Below are 22,430 nucleotides of genomic sequence, written 5' to 3'. Positions count from 1 at the left end.
CAAATTCAGACTCAGATAGTAGCCATGTGAACTTAACCTATGTCTGCCTCAGTTTCCTCAACTGTAAAATAGGGATATTAATAGTACCAACTTTCCAGGGTTGTTGTGAGGACCAAGTGAGATAATATTTGTAAAGTGCTTAGCACAGTGCCTGGCACATATCAGGCCCTCAACAGATGCTTGTTTCCTTCTTTCCATTAGGTTACTTCTCTTCTTAGCTACTTGGATGAATCCATGATTACTCATTTGGTGACAGGCATTCCCTCTACCAGACCAGATCAAAACTCACATATGATTTTATCCTAGTCAATTCTCGTCTGTCTTTCTGTAGAAAGGTTTTGGGAGACTGATTTCTCTGCAGGCAGAGAAAAGATTCTCAGAGCCTAGCCACTTGGGAGATGTCCTCTCAAACAGACAAGTGTTACTGAGAGACTCTCCTGTGAGTCTATATGTGCATGGACACACAGATTTGGGAAGAGAGAGGCTGAGAGGGAGATTTGATGGGAATTGGTCGAGGGAGAAGTGAGGAAGAAAAGAAACAGGACCCTGAAGAAATAATCTAGCCGGCGATGGGTAGCGTTGGTAGCAATTAGGATCCTCTGTGGCCAGTGCTGCCTTCATCTACTACCAAGGCCAGTGGGGACAGCTGAAATCCAAGCTTATCTGATCAGTCGTGAGCTTCCCCCTTACCAAAGATTAATGCCAGTGGTAAAGTGCTTTCCACTCATTCTTTTTCCCTTTCTTCTGTCTGAGAGGATGGTTTGCTAATCCAAAGTTTTTCTATTCTTTAAATTTCTTCATAATTCCTGCTTTAGTTACTATTCCAACCCTGGATTATTCTAGAGAAAGTACGATTAATCTTAACTTCTTTTTTTTATTTATGTATAAAGAATCACAAAATGGGGAAACGTGACAAGTTTTTGAAGATGGGCAAAAGTTAAATTTGTTGAATTTTTAAAATTTTAAAATTTAAATGAAATCTTGAGACTGATATGGACAATGATAGTAATTTGTTCATTTTAATTAATACCCCCAACTTGGCAAACTCAGTCTGGGGGTTTTGCCTTTAAGCAAAAGCAGGCCAGTCACCATTACCTCTTAGTAGAAGGGTGAGCTAGTGGGTTACACCTTTATTCCACCCTCCTTACACATATATGTAGAGAAATACCTCTGCTGGGGCAGTGTCAGAGCAGTGCCTGGAGATTATGTCAGGCCCTTGGGGAGGAGAAAGGGAGTGTCTAAACCAAGCTGGTAACACCCACATTCCAAGGGTGAGTTTTAGAGAAGTGAGAACCACTCCCTTTCACATTCAACCACGAAACATCAAAACCTAGATAATGCATAGGTTATATTTCCATCGATCCACCAGAGATGACCTATCCAATGCACTCCTAGTCTTTTTGTAGGCCTATTAATATTTTGTGTATATCTGTGCAATACTTCAGCTACTCATCTGTTAACCCTAGTTGTTAATAAATGACTGGCTCACCTCATTTTCTGGGCATGTATACCTAAGATGAAGTCTTTTTTAAAAAATAGATTTTATTGATAATTTTTGCCTTTATGACACTTGTATTTCCCTCTGTATCCATCTCCCTATGCCTTTACAGAGAGCTATCCGCTATTTAAAGCAAAAACTAATAGAAAGAAAAAGAGGAACAATAGAGAAACAATTCTGTAAAACTGATTGACACTAGATAAAATCTTTTATTACATATCTGTATGACAATTATCTTTGGTAATATGATATCTTGACTTGATGAGAATACTTTTTAAGACTATACAATTACATTTATATTGATGCTACAAAAATCAAGTATCTAGTATTTATTATTAGGACTCTCAAGTATTTTGATGCTAGAAAGCAGGTACCCCCTGTTAACTACCTGACATACTTATTTGATTGTATTAGAAGATCTCCCCTTTTGTAAATAAATGAACTATTTGGGTATTTTTTTAAAGGGGCAGCTGGGTGGTATGGTAAATAGAGTCTGTAGTCTGGGGTCAAGAAGACCTGAGGTCAGTTCTAACCTCAGACAAAATTCCAACCTAAGCAAGTCATAACCTCTGTCCTTTTCTGTAAAATGGGATGATAATACCACCTACCTCTTAGGGCTATTGTAAGGACCAAATTAGATAATAAATGTAAAGCATTTAGCACAGCACTTGTCATATAGTAAATAATATATAAATATTAGCTATTCTTATTAGCTATTAAAATGGTATCTCCTCCTTCCTTTAAATGAGACCTATGATATCCAGTTTTCCCTTTGATTTGCTTATCGTTATATAAGCTAACCATTGAAGGGCCAGACCTATTTGATCTAAGAGATCTGATCTTGGGCCTATGATCAATCAATAAATATTTATTAAGCACTTCCTAGGTGCCAGGTACTTTGCCATAATACAGCATATCTTGAGGCCTGATTTTAATCTAAGTGTGGTGTAGCCAAGAGAAAACCATACTTGGAATCAGGAAATCTGATTTTGAATCTTGGCTCTAACATATATTATCTCTTCCCCCGTAAAAGCTATTTAACTGGTCTAAAACATTGGGGGTATAGAAGAAAGCACCCTGGATTTGAAATTTAGATCAGAGTTCTGATCTGATCATGGGCCACCAAAATGTGATGGGGTTTGGGGTTTCTGGGAACCCTGAAATGTGAGGGTACACAGCAGGGTCTGCCTGGAATGAATTCATACCTCAAACTTTCTTCCAGTCAGTTATCCTAAAACCAATAGTGAGGCAAGATTCCTAGTGAATCTGCAACTTAATGGGAGTGAGACTGATACTTATATACAAAAAAGGGACAGTGAAAAGATATGGGTGGGACTAAGGAGTGGTAAATAGCCTGGGGTGGTCCAGGTGTAATAGTGAAAGGAATAAAATGATCTGGGGTAGGCCAAGAGCCTGTGAAAGGACAGTCTAGTATCTAGGTGGGCTGAGGTAGGCTGGGGTGGGCAAGATGCCAATGGTCTGGGCTGCTGAAATATATGGGAAAATTCAGGAACTGGGTTGCTTTCAAAGACCTGGTCTTTTCTTTAGGAGTCCAGGTCCCATTAATACCCCATCATTATGTGACCACTGCAAATCACTTAACCTCTTGCTATAAAATGGGACTTAATAATACTGATTTGTTTTGAGTATCAAATAAAATAATGTAAGCCAAGTATTTTGCAAACCTTTTAGCATTATAGAGGCAGAACTTTCTGGAACATAGGCACAAATTCCGGGAGCGTTCCATCCTTTTTGTTGTTTTGGTAGACAGAACTGATTAGCTTCTGAAACCTCTGTAGGTGCTACCAAAGACTGTCTCACTGTTCTGAAAGTTTTACTCTTGTTAAGGTCATCAGTGAAAAGCACCAGTGTCTGATTTATCCCTTCTCTAATCCCCAGTGGTTCTTATCATCTCGGTGACAATTTGTCAGATTGCATTCGTCAGTTGTTTCATAAGTGTCTGTGTTGACTTTCCAATGAAACTACAGATTCTTAGAATGCAGGAGCCATTTCAGTGTGGTACGCTGAACATGGAATCTAGAGAACTGCTGTTTAGTCAAATTACCTGCCTTTCCTAAGCCTCTGTTTTTTCATCGGTAAAATGGGACCTGTAAGGATCAGTTGATCCTTACATATACGTGAACCCTGTGTGAAGCACATATATGTGAAACCTATTTGTGAAACACATACGTGAAACATTGGTGATCATATATATATGGAAATACTTTGAAAACAGCAAATTATAAACCATTAGGTAAAAGTAAGGTATTAGTATTACTGTATGCTTCTTTTGTATCTGCCATAGCCTCTAGCCTAGAGCCTTGTATGTAGCAGACACTCAAGAAATATGAATTGGCTTGAGTCTTATATGTTATGAGATTAGGAGGCAGAACATACTCATGACCCCTGTGTGGCTCAACATCAAATTTGGACATACTGAGTTTAGGGAAGGGTTTGAGAAATTAACTGGAGCATATTCCTCACTGCTAAAGGAAGAAACTCCCAACTGGGTAACTTAAACTCATGGCTACAAACAAACACTAGCATCGCCTTTTCCTAGGGACTGACCTATAATAACCACTACTTATGTTACTTTTGTGAAATTAGAACTCTGGGTAATCAGAAAGTATGGCATCATGGCTGTTGTCAAGGGCTGCATAGAGTTCTGATCATAACACATAACAACTGCCTCTTTACTTCTGGGCAAGTCACTAGTAAAAAAAAAAGTGTCCTATATTGGTTCATTGTGAAATGAGGCTAAAGCAGCTTATCTTTGCCATGACATTAAAAACAGGGTAATTCCAGAGCATGATTTGATGTAATGCCTTGATTTCAGTCATGACAAATGTTATCGTAACTAGAATATTTTGGTTACCAATGTTTTTCATATTTTTAGAGCATCACGAAACAAGTCTGAGAAAAAGCGTCGTGACCAGTTCAATGTTCTCATCAAAGAACTTAGCTCCATGCTTCCAGGGAACACTCGAAAACTGGATAAAACTACAGTGCTTGAAAAAGTCATTGGATTTTTACAGAAACACAATGGTAAAAAAAAAAAAAAAAAAAAAAAAGTAACTACACTTCTCTATTCCTGTTTAATTCCTGCCCTTTCTATAGGGTCTTCATGCTTAGATACTTCTTAGTTTGTATTTTTCCACCCCTTGAGTTTATCCTTTCGAGAAGCTGCCTGTATATAAAACAGGAATCAGCTTTTCTTCATTCCATGTTACTCCTCCCTCATTAATAGCCCCTTATTAGGCTAGGTTAGAAGGTGGCACTGCCCTCCCAAATTGCCTTTATTATTTTGATCATTCACAGCAAGAGCGTGTTAAATAAGGATATAAGCTATAACCACCCAGACCAGTCAGGATATAAACACTGCCAGGGGGATTACCCTTATCAAAGGATAGTTGGAACATACTTCTTTTCTGACTTATAAAAATTTGGGAGCAGTTGCATTGATTTCCTACCAGAGAGGACAGTGCCAACTTCTCTTCCCCTCCCTGTCTCTGTCCTTAATTCTGATGTGTGGACATCCTTGTATCGTTCTCACCCTCTTGGACCTCTGAACAGCATCAAGTCCTGGTTTGAAAAGGTGGTATACTTTTGGTTGATTCTTGAAGCCGCTGTCAAACTAAGCTCTTAAGAGGTTATTAAAATCCCTGTGTCAGCCTATTCTCTTGTGCCCTTTACCAATCTCTTTTTCTGCTAGCGCTAACTATACCTTTCCCTCCTCCCACCTGCAGATTAAGAGAAAAAAGTGGAAGGATGTTAACAAGAATGAGAAGCATAACCTCTTTAAAAAAAAACCTGACTTCAAATATAATGAAAAGTCACATATGTCAGAAGTATTGAGGAAATAATTATAGTTATTCTATCATTACGGCGATGCTTCTCTTTCACTGAAATTTTGCCACAGACAAGATGATTTCATGAGAGAGGGCATGATTGGGACATCTGAAAGTTTCATTGTGCTTATTATTCTTTTGCAATTTCTTTGATAATTATATATACCTATTAAAAAATGTGACAGTAATAATACACCCTCTTTTTCAAAGCTGCCCAAGGGAGAGGAAAGAAGAATGTTAATATCTTCAGTTAAAAATGTCAGTGAAGAACAACCTGGTAGGATTGGAATAAACGTATAGCAATACTAGTTGAAAACACCCGATATTGGAACCAGAATATTTCCTAAATCGGCACACTTTCTAAAAACTTAGATTTCCAATAAAAGTGAACATGTAGTAGCAGGTAATTTGGGTAAAAAAAAATTTTGCCCGAATTACTCAAACTAGGTCAATATCATTGAAAAAAAAAAAAAGACTGAACCCAAGTAGTATGACATATTGTAGAACTACCATTGTCTTGGGGAATCATAGAATCATAGAATGAAGCCAGAAGGAATTTATATTAATAAATCAGTCCGTAAGAATCCTAATAAACAGTAATAGCTATGATATTCTCATTTCTCTTTATGAGGGGTTGCCCTACTTATCATCAATTCCCTTGCATCTGTTCCAGAGGTTAGCAAACATCTATTAAGTACCTACTTTGTACTAGGCACTGTATGAAAACACAGCCTCTGCCCTCACTCAAGGAGCTCATAGTCTAATAGGGGACCTTAATAAATACAACCCAATTCCCATTCTTTGTTACATTATTTCTCAAAGTGAGTTGGAAAATCTGGTCTCAACTAGCAGCAAATTTGTACACCATTAAATAAAAAATGAGAGCTGGTCCAGAATCTTAAACAGTATACAACTCCCTTCCCGCACCACCAGTTCTTGCTTCAAGATTCCTTCATTTAGCTCAATGATTCTAGGCAAAAGCTAGATTTTCCTGAAGCATTACCTAGGGAAAATCCTCTGTGTAGATGTGGCTAGTGAAATGGGTATTCATTGGTGTATTCTCTTATTTATCTTCCTCTTCTGCCTTTCTGCTATAGGAAAGCCAGATAGCAAAGGTAAGTAAAGTTAACTGGGGTTCAGGGCATTACAGTGAACATTTTCAGTACTTTGGCCAGTTCTTTGCTTCATCTTCTAAGGCAATCCTGATCACTGGTTATTCCCTGTTTATGAATGGGTGGGTGGAAGTGTGGGGCAGATCAAAACAAGAATCTGGCCCCTTTCATTTGCAGAGAAATTAAAACTGTTTTGAGTCAACACCACTGATTGTATGAGCCTAAAGCCCTGAATTAAATGCAAATAAGGGAAGCACAATTGGGTGTCCTTATCTCATTCAGTGGAAATGTTACATTCCACTGGGCCATATTTCCCAGTTGTTTATCTCCCTTCTGTGTGCTCAGTACTGACTGATTTAATTTAATTTAATTTCCCCAAACACTGAAATCCCAATCCACATGTCCCAGGAGTATTTGTGCTTTAGTCAGTAGAAATAGAAATAAAGGACTGTGAAAAGGGGAGAATTATTTCAGTTTAGGGTAACATTTACACTTCCTGGTACATGCTCTTATGTTTCTGTCCTACTTCCTGATCTGTTTGCTAGCACCACTGCAAAGATGGCACCTGCCACCCCTTCCTAAGATACGCTACCATACGTGGACATTGTGATCAGGGAGCCACACTCTGTGGGACACAACTGGAAATGATATAAAACTAATCAATCAAACTTCTTATGCTGATTGTTGACTTAATTGCTTTCAAATAGAAATTTTTCATAGGCTTTTTATTTGAAAACTTTGACCCCTCCCCCTCCTTTTTGTTTACACCTATAATCCCAAAGCCCTTTGATATGAGACTCTCTTTATTGGTGGAAATCCATGCCCCACCCCACCATGGGTCAGAGTTTACAAGAGGAATGAAACCCATAAAATGGGGGAAGGAGGGAGAGAGAAGGGCCAAAGGACACCTTTAAAGACCCAGTCTTCCAAGGCTATCCCTACTTGTGTGGTAAGGGGCACAGTGGGCTCCATGTAAGCCTAAACTGGGCATTCTCAAAAGGCCATTCTGGGTCACACAAGGAAATAGCAACAAGATGAAATGGTTTGTGTGTTGATGGAGTTATCATAACGTTGCATTTTAAGTACAGTATACATTTTTCTCTACTTGACTAGAGACAGCTTATCTAATCTTAAAAAACGTTTTGTATTAATTGGGCCCAATACTCCAAAGAATATAATTACTAAAGGATGCTGAAACACCCCACTGAGTGAAAGGGTAACTATCAGTATTATTATACTCTATTAGAAAGTAGCTAGTCATACCAAATAATTTAAGTATTATTAACATGAAAGAAACTTGTGTTTCCTTTTTCTATACCATTGATAAATATAACCCTTCTTTGAAAGGAAATTTGGGCCATAAGAGAGAGTTCAGTCTTCCTACTAGAGAACATCTTCTGCCATGACAAATGCAATTCACAGATTTATCAGAGAAGTCACATATGTTGGTTTTTTTTTCCTTTTTTGCCACAAGCTGAGAGCTTTTCCATTCAACAAAAAGATATTTCAACAAAAATCAGTATTCTATCATGGATAGTAAGCTATCCCAAGTATAAATTTTCCAAGAGTTGGAAAAATTGGAAGACATAGGTAGGTAAAAGTTAGAGAAATGGAAGGTTTCCCCTATTTCTACTCACCTTACTGTCAATACTAGAATTAGCTCCCTGTTAGATTCCCAAATACAAAGTTTCTTCACTTCTAAGGTTTTCTTCCACCCTGTTCATCTCAAGGGCAGATTAATCTTGGCTGTTATACAATGTTCTACACACAATGGGCACTCAATATAGGTTGTTAATTGACTCTTTTTACATGGTTTTCTTTCCTGGGTTTCTTTCTCTGTTATTGCCATCAAGGATTATTGCTTTTTTGTACTGCTTTAAAATAAAGAAAGAATCATTTTTTGTTTTATGTTAATTTTAACTTGTTTGTTCACTTCTCAACGAAGAGACCAGAGAATTTGAGGAACCCATTGCTTGATAGCATATATAAATAGATGAGTTGACCTGAGCAAGTTTTTTAACCCCTGTGACCCTCAGTTTCCTGATCTGTGAAATGGAGATGAGGAAACCTGGTAGTTCCTACCTTACAAGGTTGTTGTAGGGCTCAGATGAGATAATAGATGTCCATATGTATATCTAAAACATTTGAGCCTTCTTTTTTTCCCCACCTAGAGTTAACTGTTTAGCCACTGGTTGCTTTGTCTAATTTGAACAAGAACAGGTTTTTTCTCTTTTCTAGGGTAAAAACATCTATAGCACCTTAATAAGTCTTTGCTTCTTTTTGACTCTTCAGGAAGCAACAACACAACTTGAGCCACTGCGAGACATGGCTTAGCTGCATAGAAATAAAAATAGCATTATATTCATGTGTAGGGCAGGCGTAGTTCCTTTCCAGCCCTTAGGACAGTGCCTGGTACATTGTAGGCACTTAATAAATGCTTATTGGATTGAATTGACATTCCTTTTCTTAACCAAAGATGCTCAGACTAGCCAGGCACCTCAAAGTTGGCTTTCAAGTTCTAGACCAGAGGCTGGTAACCTTTTTGCGTGTCTTGTACCCGCTTTGGCAGTCTGGCAAAGCCTAAGGACCTCTTAGAATAATGTTTTAAAGGCATAAAATACATAGGATTACAAAGGAAACAAATTCTATTAAAACGCAATTATAATAATTTTTTTAAATGGTCAAGTTATGGGATCCCCATCTTAACCCCTGTCTGTTCTCAACAAAGTAATCTGATTATTTCCCATTGTCAACTGTAATATAGAAATCTGCCATTTCCTAGGAGGCATGTGATCTTCTCAAATTACTTAGAGTTATATCAAATTACATAAATTACATGGCAATAGCTTATGCCTCATTTGTTAACTGTACTTTTTACATGCACTAATGAAAAGTAACAACACATTTGTATTTGTTTAGAAGTTTCAGCGCAAACAGAACTCTGTGACATCCAGCAAGACTGGAAGCCTTCATTTCTCAGTAATGAAGAATTCACTCAGCTGATGTTAGAGGTAAAAAATGAATTTTAAAGTTAGTTTTAAGGGTTTCAAAAGAAAATGTGCCTTACTGACTCTGGATGTGACTTGTTGGCCCAAGTAATAATTTGTCCACAATCCTTCAAGAACTGGCCCTGTGAGAAATATCCTATCTTGTGGTTACTTGCTCCCATTCGTGCTGCGGCTACAGTACTTGGTGGTGTAATGAAGCAAATCTGTGCAGTGAGATCCAGAGCTATGTTTAGTAGTAAATCAGAATACCATAGATCGCTATTGCTGGGGGGTAAGTGCCTGGCTTTCTCACTCTGCACTGGAGACGTGATGACTTGCAAGCCAAAGAGCAAATAATACTGGAGGGGAAAAATTACATACATGCTTTGCTTTGCTTTCCTTCTCCCTGAATGCAAGGACTATTTCTAACCCCATTTTATAAAATTATGTGCTTAGGAGGAATACATTTTGAAAAGAAAGATGGACTTTAAAATTCTGTTTTTGTGAAAGTTTCCACTGAATTAAAACTACTTTTAAAGAGGCAGTGAGGTAGCATGAAAAGAGGGCTGGATTTTGAGTCCAAGGGGAATGAGGTCAAATGGCCACCAAGTTCCTTAATAACTTTGTAATCCAAGGCAAATCACTTTCCCTCTGTGGAACTCAATTTCTTCATTAGGAAAATGAGAGGTTTAAACTAGATGTTCTCTAGGGTCCTTTCCATCCTTGAGTCTTTGATCCTGCAATGTGGCCTTGAGGCTTGAGAGTTGGCCTGAGCAAGTTCTTTAACCCCTCTGACCCTCAATTTCCTGATCTGTAAAATGGAGATAAGAGTACCTGGTAGTTCCTAGCCTACAAGGTTGTTGCAGGGCTCAGATGAGACAATAGATGCAAAGCACTAAGAAAACATTAAAGTGCTATATAAATGTCAATTATTATTATTTATAATTTTATTTTTTTTCTTGTTAAATTGTAATCTAAATTTTGTGATTCAAAATTATTCATGGAGATTAGAGAACTATCTTAAGGAAATCATGTGTACATCTAATACATCTACACACATACCCCTTTATCCTCTCCATGATAAATGGTAGGTTCCCATTGCCTTATGTTTTCCTCCCAAATCAATGATTCAAACTGTTATGGGGGCAGAGAACTATTTTTCTGAAAATATTTATGGTCTGGTGAAAACAATAACTCCAGTTTATAAAACACTTCAAGACTGACTTACCCAAAAAAGACCCTCGGAGGCAGATAAAACACATTATTATTAATATTCCCATTTTAGAGATGAGGAAACCCAGTCTCAGGGGTTAAGTGACTTGCATAGCATCATACAGTTAAATGCCATAGTTGAGACTTGAAGTTAGGTGTTCTAACTCTAGAACCAGTGTCCTAACCACTACACTGTGTTGCTTCTGCTCTTTGATCTAGTATACATGAGGGTAGAGTTTCTGCAAAGAACATTCAGATTTTTCTGACCACTGATTGAAGATAGAGCTGAAGTTAAGACACAGGGCAAGGTTTTTCCCATTTTTCCCATTTACTCAGAAATGGGAAAGTTAATCTCTTTTCCCTTAGGAAAGATGGCAAGAGAAGCATCCTTCTGTATATTTTTATGCTATGCAGAGCGAGAATTGGGTTGAGTAACTTTAACATAAAGAAGATAAAATAGGAACTTTATCTCAAGGATAACTAGCAAACTATTTGGAGAGTTTCTTCTTTGGGCATATCTGTTCATCTCTTCACACACATATACATCCATGGTACTGATATAACCCTCACTTTGCATTAATTAGATATACAGAAAAAATGAAAGTATTTGAATAATTAAATTCCATAATGACTATGTCCAAATATTATGGAATATACAAATATTAATGAGCATTTGCATAAAAATGCTTAAATCTACATACAAAATGTATGTAAAGAGCCTAAAAACCTTACTTTTTCAGTAATGCATTTTAAACAAGTTAAATATAGAGCTGTTTGTAAAATATAATGCTTGGATAGATATGTCATTATACTGCTTTACATAAATAACTTTCTATTTTCATTCTTATGTAAATATAGCTAAAACAGAACTATAGCTACAGGCCGTATTTATGAACTGAAAGCATAGTCTCATTTATTCAATAAATTTCAGAGGCATTTAAAAACGTCTGCAGAAACATGAGCTTGCATAGTCAAAATTAGATAGCATTACTTGAAAATGATTTGCACTGGAGGCTAGGGCTGAAATTCAGGTAGGTGGGACAGCTAGAATAAGGTGGTTGCAGATATGTGTAGATGTCCTGCATTCGTCATGAATTGAAAAAAAAATTGCACAATTTCCTGCTCACCCTATAAAATGAACAACCTACCCATTGTATCAAGGGAGGATACCCTTAGACTGCATCTGCATGGGATGACTGAATTAGAAATGAAAAATAGCCTACTCTGTTTATTCAGGCCATTTTGTTCTGAATTTAATTTTTTTGTGACCTGAGAATGCCACAAACCAACATTTCTGTCTCAGTTTCTAGCTTTATTGAGTCTCCCATCCGTGAAAGCTCTCAATGTGCTTCACTAGGGGTATCTGTCACTTAGCTGTAAACAGGGAATACTTTCACCTCTCGGTATCATTTTATATTCTGCATGTATACTCTGTCACTGTTCTAGAGAGCTATGTGGTAAGGTAGGAACGTGAGAGGCAGTGTGGCATAGTGAAAGGAACTGGCCCTTTGAGGCAGGAGATAGCCTGGGTTCAAGTCCCCTGATTTTGTTGTCGTTGTCAGTCATGTTCGACTCTTTGTGACCCCATTTGGGGTTTTCTTCACAAAAGATACTGGAGTGGTTTGCCATTTCTTTCTCCAGGTCATTTTATACAGATGAGGAAACTGAGGCAAACGGGGTAAAATGACTTGCCCAGGGTCACACAGCTAGTATGTGTCTGAGGTCACATTTGAACTCAGGTCTTCCTGACTCCAGGCCTGGTGCTATATCCACTGCACCACCTAGCAGCCCCAAGCTGTAATCCTAGGCAAACCATTTAACTTATCAAACATCCCCAGGCAACTCTCCAAGAAAGCAGAAAAATTACAGATCTACATTGGCAGAGAGTTTTCATTATATTAAAGAGAGTTCCTTATATTAAAGAAGTTGCTCCAAGCAAAAATTAGGGGGGAAGAAGGGGGCAGAGAGGGAATAAGGGTACTAACCCCTAAATTTACTAACCCACTGACCATTCACCCGAACAAAATTTGCTACATGCCTCCTAAAATAGACACCCTTCCTCCTTCCCTTCATTAAGGTCCATAAGTGGGGTTTTAGACAAATCATCAGGTCTCTTAAGATCCCAAGGCTTAGGAATATGAAAACAACTTTATTCTGAAAACTAGCAAGAGGGAAAGTTGCTTCACCCAGCAAGGTGAACCTGGAAAGTAAGAATCTCAGACCATTTTAGATGAATTGAAGACAGAACAAAGTAGGTCAGGCTTCCTGTTTACTGTAAATGAAAGAGTGCATGAGGTTCTGAATTTTAAGCAGGAGAGGTATAAATTCTGGCTTTTTTAGGCTAGAATTTGTTTGGGGAACACATAGGGAATGTTTCATTCTAAGTGTGGGACAGAAAAAGAAAGAGGTGGTAGTTTCCCTTTGTCTGTATTGTGTGGTAGATGTGAGATCTCAAGCCATTAGTATTTCTATTGTAACCAATTTTAGAGCGCTGATCAAAGTCATCTTTACAATAATACGGGCACAATCACTTGGCAATTACATTCTATTAAATTACCTTTAAATTATGCTGATGGGGCTTTTAAAACTAAAGCAGGCATTCTGAGGCTGTTAGTGAAAGTTTGCTAGAAATTGCTATTGAACTGATGGAAGTTTCTTTCCATTTTATAAATACCTCCAGCCTATTAACACCCACTTGCTCTGAAATAAAGCATTCAAGGGGAATGTGGACACACTGTCCTAGCGGATGAAAAGCATCCCCTCTTTTTTCCCCCCAGACTGCCCTGAGCAAGGTTTCCATTGACATCAGCAGGAGTATACCTGCCTGCCAAGGGGGCTGAAAAGTGGCCTTTAAAGCCAATATCAGAATAAGAGCTGAGAGATGAACAGGGTCATACCCTTGTTACCAGGATATACCTCTTTGATAACAATGATCTATCTCTGTGAAAGGATGAAGTATTATAAGGAATGAGACTTCATCAATATACAGGCAACCTTGTCTGTATTAATGACTGTAAGGTTCTTAACCTTAAGACTTTAAAGACTTAACCTTTACTCAAATAATGTGAGGACATAAAGAAAATCAGTAAAATAAGTCTGGTATTAATTTGCAGATGAGCTGATGAAAAATGCTCTCCAGCTCCAGAGAGAGAACTGATGAATTCTGAGTGCAGATTGAAGGATTTTTTCACTTTCTTTAGTTTTCTTGCCTTCTTTATTTTTATTTTTTGCAACGTGGCTGATATGGAAATATGATTTCATATTGGGGATAGGAGGGAGAGAATTTGGAACTTAAATTTTTTTAAAATAAATATTAAAAATGAATTTTTTTAAAAAATACTCTTTTAAAAATTTCCGATGAGCCAGAATCTCCTTAGATGTAAATAATGTACTTGTCCATTAGGTACATACTTTTGAGAAGGGTGTTAACTCTTTCACATTACTTATTGGAATACTTTTTCAGATTGCTGCTTCAGGGCACTCCTATGACTTGAAGGAGTTAGGGCTACTCCTGAAGTACAGAATTTATTTTTAAGGAGTAACATTGGGAAGTATTACTTGAATGCTACACATATTTTTTCAATAACTTGCCTTCTTGGGATTCTAAGAACACATTTGATTTTTCCCTCCAAAGCATAGATAAACAGGCTTCAAATTTGGAGCAGATATTTCAGAAATGGTTATTTTTTTAATGTTAGGATTTATTGCAAAAATAATCTTAGTTTGAACATAATTGTTCCCAGATTTATTTTCCAGTGAGTTGCTTTCATTTTTTTTAAAAAATGTCTCTTACCCTTGAATCTAGAAATAATATACAAGCTAGGTGGTGCAACAGATAGAGCTCTAGGCCTGCAGCCGGGAAGACCTGAATTCAAATCCAGTTTCAGACACTTACTAGCTATGTGACCCTAGGCAAGTCACTTAACCAAGTGGGCAAATAATCGTACCTTCCTCCTGAGGTTGTTGTAAGGATCAAATGAAATAATAATTGTAAAGATCTTAGTATAGTGCCTGGAACATAATAGAATGTTAGTTATCATTATTTTTAAGCACCTACTAAATGCCAGGCACTAGAATACAAAGACAAAAATGAAATAATCCTTCCTTTCAAATAACTCATTAATTACCCAATATAAATACATTATATATCCAAAGTTGCTATGGTTCTACTTAGAGATCTCAGCTTCTGAATGTCTTATAATAAGCATTTTTTTAATCTCATGAAGGAAAAATAAGAAATAAACATGCATTTATGTCTTCTTAATGAAAAATATTAATTGTTTTGGGGACAACACTGTCTATATAATTTAGATGTTCAGAAATGTTGGTATGTATGAAGGAACTCAATTTTACTGGACTATTAGAAATTGGAGCCAGGGCCAGATGTCTTGGAAAAGGTAATTTACTCCAGATTGGCATTAAATCCTTGTATTTGGCCATTGTTGATATTTCAACAATTTGGTTGTTCTTTAGTGCCTAATTCTTCCATGACTTTTTCTCTAGAAGGGAATGGAGGTTTAACTATGCCTTGAAGATATCAGACCTAACTCAAACACATAGCACACGATAAGTCTTCGTAGGAGGGTGTTAAGTTTTACTTTACTCAGTTAAGTTTTACTATTGAATCATGTGCGCTCATCAAATTGTATCAAGATATTTACATTTTTGTAACAGTAACCACTGTGCTTTTGAAACAGTTCAATACTTATACTTTAAAAAATTTTAGTTGCTTAATTTCTATAACCTATGAATATGTAATCTTTTTTGCTAAGCCTCTTCTTTTTGCTTTTGAAAACTCTTCCTCCCATTTTAAAAAGTCACTTTGATGTCAGAAAGAAGGGCTGTGATCTTATTTATGGAAATGTTCCGGGGGACTTTAAATCAATAAGGTAAAATAGGTAAAAATCTATCATCCATAAAAGCATATGCTAAAGTATTTTCCCTTCTTCTGTTTTCTGCAGGCATTGGATGGCTTCATTATTGCAGTGACAACAGATGGAAACATCATCTATGTATCGGATAGTATCACGCCACTCCTCGGGCATTTACCGGTGAGCTACTCATTTCCTGTCCTTTGCCTATACAGACCAACCTCGCTTTCTGGAGTAGAACCCGGACTTTATGCCCCATTTTTAAGTGGCTAAAAACCAGACTGAACAGAATACAAGACAATCTTCTTGGCCTTTTGTGCAGATTTTTCCTAGCACCACAGCTTTGCTTCTCAAAAGTCTGGATTTTGGCTGACTGTGTTAAGTAGATGCTGAAGGAACTGATTGTTATCTCTGATGGCAGCCAAAAATTCCGCAGACTTATTCCTTATTCAGCATGATCTTGTTCTGCTCCTGACTGGTTTAACAGATCTGTCCATCTATATGGAGAAGGGAAAGGGAAAGAAATAAGCATTTATTTAGCGCCTTCTCTGTGTCAGGCACTATGCCAACTGCATGGTGATGATGGTGATGATGACGATGGTGATGATGATGATGGTGGTGGTGGTGGTGGTGATGATGGTGGTGGTGGTGGTGATGATGATAGCTAACATTTATATAGTGCTTACTATGTGCCTGGTCTTGTGTTAAGTTCTTTACAATTATTATCTCATTTGATCTTCACAACAACCCAATGAGGTAAGTGTTATTACCCCATTTTACAGCTGAGGAAACTGAGGCAAAAAGAGATTTTTTTTTAAAGTGATTTGCCCAGGATCACATAGGCAGTAAGGGTCTGAAACTGAATTTGAAATTAGGTCTTCAGGAATCCAGGCCAAGCTATCTATCCACTATGCTGCCAGGTGCCCACACGTGGCTGGGGTTCTCCTCACATCTGATGGGCATCTCTCAAAACGAGTAATTCCTCTCCCTGAGACTATTTCAGTAGGCCACTGAGCTGAGGAAAGAGGCATCTGTGCGCAATAGTAGAACTGAACCAAGCTCAGATTTGATGGAATTGACTTATACCATAAATCCACAGTACAAGAAACTTAGAAATATGGGCCTCTGGAGTTCTCATATGTCTTCATTGAGCCATGAAATAGCTGGGGTTAGAAAAGGGGTTCCTAAGCTGGAGTTCATGAACTGGTTTTTAAAAGATATTTTTATAGCTGTACAGTATAATTGACACTATATATACCATATCTATAGTATAGATGCTATATATACTGTATAATATAGGTGCTGTATATACTATGTTTATAGTATAGGTGCTGTATATTCTGTATCTATAGTACAGGTGCTGTATATACTATATCTATATTATAGGGGCTATATATACTATATCTATACTATGGGGTTATATACGCAATGTCTATAGTATAGGTGCTATATATATATCTATAGTATAGATACTATGATTGGTTTCCTTTGTTATCCTGTGTGTTTTATGCATTTAAAAAGCATCATTTTAAGAAGGGGTCCATACACTTCATCAGGCTGACAAAGTGATCCATGACACAGAGAAGGTTAAAGTCCCCTAGGTTAAAATCTAGGGTTCCAGACTCCTACTACAATGCTTTTTAGAGTGTATCATATCCTCTAGGGGTGTGCTAGAACCAGCTCCAAGCAGCTTTTGATAGCTGAATGTAATTGCTACAAGTCAGACCTTGATTTATGTTCTCCCTTCCCCCCTGTGTCTAGATTTAAGAAAGTGTTAATAATACAGATGACATTTAAAAGTGTATTTGTACATGCTATTGTTTTTGTTTTTTTTCTGGAGTCCAATTGTTAAACATTTACCAGTGCCACCCCCCACCCCATTGCTTTATAAACATCACTTGAGTACATCAGGAGCACAGTAGAAGGCTCAGGGAATGAAAACATCACTGGACTGGAAGCCTGGTGACTAAAGGCTAAGTAATAAGGGAAAGAGGAAAGAATAAACATTTATATAGTGCCTACTATGTGTCAGGCACTGTTCTAAGTGATTTACAAATATTATCTTATTTAATCCTAATGATGACTAGCAGTTAAATAGTGTTTTAAGTTTTGAAAAGCATTTTAAAAACACTGTCTCATCTGTGCCTCATAACTTTCCCTTGTATACCTCCAATGATCCTTGTAAAAATCCAAACCACTGACTCTTTTGGCCAGACCAGTTGTACTATGTGTGTATTTCTATAATTAACAAAGTTATTCACTGAGCACTTACTATGTGGTTAGTCCTGTGTTAGGTATGTGTGTGTAAATATATATTTTTATATGTGGAGATATATATATATGTATATATATACACACATACATATGTGTGTGTGCATACAGACACATACACACAATGCAAAACATAGTTGGTCCCTTTTCCTCATGCAACTTGCAGTCCAGTTGGAAAGATTTTTTTAATGTGAAAATGACACAAGATAATATATCAATAACTGAAAATCTTATGTTATAGTCTATGTGTTATGCTATAGCATGGATGGCGGCATAAAAGGTATGGACAGGCAGGGACCAGGAGTTCCAGACAATAGGATGGGTCCTCAGGTCAAGCAAAGGTTTAAGAAGTATATGTGTAGTGGTAATCAAGACTAGTTGAGAGTTCAGAAGCCAAAGTGGTCTGGATAAAGGCCCAGGAGTAGACATTCCTTAGCAGTCGTCAACGACAAACGATTTCTTAGGAATCCAAGGAATTATTCATTCATTCATCCATCCATCTATCCATTCAATAAATATCTTTATTTAGTGCCTACTGGGCTAGCCATTATGGGAACTAAAAATAACAACCTGCAATCTACTTAAGAGAGAGGAGACGTTCACCAATTATGATAATACATGATGGAATGCTTTTAAAGTTTTATTGATGCCTTTATAACTTGGCAGGGCAGCTAGGTGGTACAATGGATAGAAAACCAGGCCTGGAGTTGGGAAGATCTGAGTTCAAATTAGACACTTACTAGCTGTGTAACCCTGGGCAAGTTACTTCACCCTGTTTGCTTCAGTTTCCCAATCTGTAAAATGAGCTGGAGAAGGAAATGGCAAACCACTCCAGTATCTTTGCCAAGAACACCCCAAATGGGGTCACAAAGAGTCAGATATGACTGAACAACAACATTATAATTTGGTGCTTTTTATAACATAATCACTTCCCAATGATCCCTACTAGTATCAATAATTCAGTCCACAAGAATTTTTTAAGTACTTCTCTATACCAGGTACTGTGGTAGGTACTAGAGGTAGGGTATAGGGACTAGACCTGTGATTTCAATCATATAGGGAACTGCCAGAAGAAGAGTCACTCTTTACCGATGCAGATCAGCAACTTATGGTCTTAGAGAATTGCCATAAGACTAACACATTAAATGACTTGTCTAGGATCCATCTCATAATATGTGTCAGAGGCAAGGTTTAAACCCAAATCTTCCTGCTTCTGAAGTCAGTTCTCTATCCATGATACCACATGCCTCAGAAGCCCTGAGGATATAGAAATTTTTAAAAATGAGACTGTCTCTGTCTTCAGGGAATAGAATATATTCTATTACGGAAAATGCATTCATGCTTGAGTGTGTGTGTGTAAATATATATGCATATATTTATATATGGCTATATGCACACATACATGTATGTGTACATACATACACACACACACACACACACAAGGTAATTTTGCAGGGGAGGCAGTAGTAGGTGGGAAGATTAGTAGAGGCTCCCTGTAGAAGATGATATTTGAACTGTCTTGAAAGAAATGAGGGATTTTATGAAACAGTGGTAAAAAGGAGCAAAGTTCCAAGCACAGGGAATAATAGAGAGTCCATCAAACTACTGCCACCACCACTGAAGCCAGCCTTGTCACAAAGGAAAACAGGTAAGATGTACAATAAATAGAGAGAGATGTGGCTATTCAGAGGAGGGAGGAATTGCTTACTTACCAGTTATGAGGCTTTGAGCAATTCTCTTTGCTGTCTGAGACTCAGTTTCTGTATCTGTAAAATGAGAGTAATCGTACTTGAACTATCTCCACCTCACAGGGGCGTTGTGAGAAAAGTTCTTTGTAAATCCCTATGGAAATGTGATCTATTGTAGAGCAGGTGGGGTTTGAGCTAAGCCTGGAGGGATAAGGAGGACTTAAAGACTCAGAAAGAAGAAGAAAGCATCATTTCAGTCAGGGAATAAATACATACCTAGTTCTGAGTATCAGCATGGCATTTTTTAAATTTATTTTTTTATTGCACGAACATCTTAGTTACATTTTTTAACATTTTTTTTAAAAATTGGAGTTCCAAATTCTCTCTCCTCCCTACCCCCCGGCCCCTTTCCAACCCAATTGGGAAGGCAAACAATAAAAGACCCATTATATACGTGAAGTCACAGCATGGTATTTTCACGGAAGCATGAGGAAAAAATTTAAAAGTTCTTATTCCTTTCACCTGTCTGCCTTTGCCTTCTTTTCCTATTGCTAGTTACCATAAATGAATTGGATTGGTCTATGGATCCGGGAAGCACCTATCTTGCTCGCTGCCTCTGTGATTTTCTGTTATTGACAGCCTACCCATCTTTCAAATGACACCTGCCTTTCCCAGAGTGCAGCCCCCATCAGAAGTGATCCTTTCCTCCTTTCCTCTGAATATATATAGTACTTCGTATCTCTCTCTCTCTCTCTCTCTTTCTCGCTCTCCAAATGTAATAGATCTGTAGATATATACACACATATATGTATGTATATCTATAACTAGGTCTATGTATATATTCTAACAATATTTATGTGTGTGTATATATATATACATATATATATACACATATACACACATATACATTATACATATGGGGGCCATCTCCAGTTGTCCTGATCTATATCTTACCACTGGGCCCAGATGGCTCTGGAGACTCCTCACTTAAATCCAGTTCACTTGCAAGTCATGGCATCACTTCCCTGATGTCATGGTCCTCTTCTAGAGCAAAAGACAAACAACAACAACAACATACACATATATAGTATGTATGTATATATGTGTATATATACACACATATATACATATGCATATATACTGTTCTGTTGTATATGTGTGTGTATTTTTTTTTTTGGTTAGAGGAAACATGGCATAATTGGTAGATAGACAGCCTTGGCAAAATGAAAATTCAAATCTTTTCCGTAACACATACCAGCTATGTGGCCGTGCCAATTCACTTAACCTCTCGGTGCTCCTAGGAAATTTAGAATCTCTGAGAGTCTAAGTTACAGATGAGTTGCTATTCCATACCAGTAGAGGACGTTTCCACAGTGGGAATTCCCCACATCCCTATACCAATGAAAGCGAAATCACAGGTAGAGAGCTTCTTTTCCATCTCCTCTTCTGTGCTCTCCTCTTCCCTCCCCTCCCCTCCTCCCCCCCACAACAAAGATATATGTGTGTGTATATGTATGTAAAGCACCGACTGGGTGCTAGGCACTGTGCTAATTTTTGGGTATACTAAGTGCTGAGAAAGAAAAGACAGTCCCTTCCCTCATGGAGCTCACAGTGCAGCCCCAGCTCCAACCAAAGGATCTCATTCCCCAACCTCTCCACACATGTCATACTCTCCTGCCACCATGTCTTTGCTTTATTCCAGTGCCTCTGCCTGGCATGCTTCTCCCTCATCTCCACCTATACAAATCCTATTCATCCTTCAAGTTTCAGCTCAAATCCTGCAACCTATTGTACCCTATTTTAAATCCTTTCTTGACCATGCAAGCTAAACGTTATCTTTCTTCTAATGAAGGATGCTCTTTTCAGGACTCCTAATTGTCTGTTATCACCCATTAGCTATTTATAACAGCACAGTTTGGTATAGTATTTTAGTGAATATATGCCATAGTGCCTTGCACAAAGTGGAAGACAAATGATTTCTGCATGAATGAATGGCCAGAGCAGGGGTTCTTAACACAGGGCTCCTAACCTTGGTTCTTAAAAATATTTTGAGAATTATATCTCAATAGCATCAGTTTGCTTTGTAACCCGATGTATTTTATTTGGGGCATTTAAAAATGTCATTCTGAGAAGGTGTGTAGACGTCACCGGAGAGCCAAAGGGGAGGGGATACATGACCCCCCCCAAAAAACCCCTGGACTAGATGGATTGTCCTATATCCACCTGCCTTAGGGCAGGTACCTTGCACATTTTAAGTATCCAATAAATATTTATAGGTGGATGACAAAATGCATATCTGTTTTGTAGCATACTGCTCACTCGTAGCAGTAGTCATCGAACAGTATTTTTGTGTATGAAGGGCAGCGATCCATTGCCCTTTCTGTCTTTGCACTCCTTCATACTCTTCTATTCTTGTCTATTCTCCCTGTTCTTCTATTCTCTTTTCCCTTCTTCCTTATACCCCTCTCTCCCCAACTTTACCTATTCTCACTTCCTCCCAGTCCATTCTATGGCATATCCTGGAAGTTGTATTAAAATATTAATTATTAAAGGATGAAAAATGCTACTTTGTTGCCCCCTTCTGCCAGTTGCAATTAGCCTGTTGCTCCAAAAGAATACGCACTGGGTTTATTTGTGAGGTCAGTAGGTCTTTGAAGATGTGGGATGATTCTGGTGAAAAGAAAAAAAATCTAAAATGCTAGCTTGTGAACATGCTAAGTAAGCTGCCTTCATGAAAGACTTGCACCTATGTTTCAAATTCCGAAGTGTTGCTGTTGCTGCTGCTCCCTTAAGCTCCCTCACCCATCTACTTCTAGGGGCAACAGTACTACTTTAGCAAGTTGAAGTTCTGTGGTGCTCCTAAGGATTTCAAACATCACAGATCCTTGTGCAAGAAGTATTTAGCAGCAAGGCTTAAGTGTAACTCGTACCTTAGAAAACTTG

General features: G+C 37.8%; 1 protein-coding gene across 3 annotated transcripts in view; it reads left to right on the top strand.

Moving 5' to 3' along the window:
- The window catches only part of NPAS2 (neuronal PAS domain protein 2), a 252,074-nt gene that overhangs the window by 153,322 nt on the left and 76,322 nt on the right, over positions 1 to 22,430 (top strand). For all 3 annotated transcript variants that reach the window (XM_036745177.1, XM_036745179.1, XM_036745178.1), the window contains 3 exons: positions 4,395 to 4,543; positions 9,378 to 9,469; positions 15,619 to 15,708. In XM_036745177.1, coding sequence (XP_036601072.1) covers positions 4,395 to 4,543; positions 9,378 to 9,469; positions 15,619 to 15,708 — 331 coding nt within the window. The remainder of the gene's footprint in view (positions 1 to 4,394; positions 4,544 to 9,377; positions 9,470 to 15,618; positions 15,709 to 22,430) is intronic.

The sequence above is a fragment of the Trichosurus vulpecula genome, chromosome 2 (genome assembly GCF_011100635.1).
Source record: "Trichosurus vulpecula isolate mTriVul1 chromosome 2, mTriVul1.pri, whole genome shotgun sequence".
Lineage (NCBI taxonomy): Eukaryota > Metazoa > Chordata > Mammalia > Diprotodontia > Phalangeridae > Trichosurus > Trichosurus vulpecula.
The sequence above is the reverse complement of the archived record's forward strand: the minus strand, read 5'-3'. Positions and strand labels throughout refer to the sequence as shown.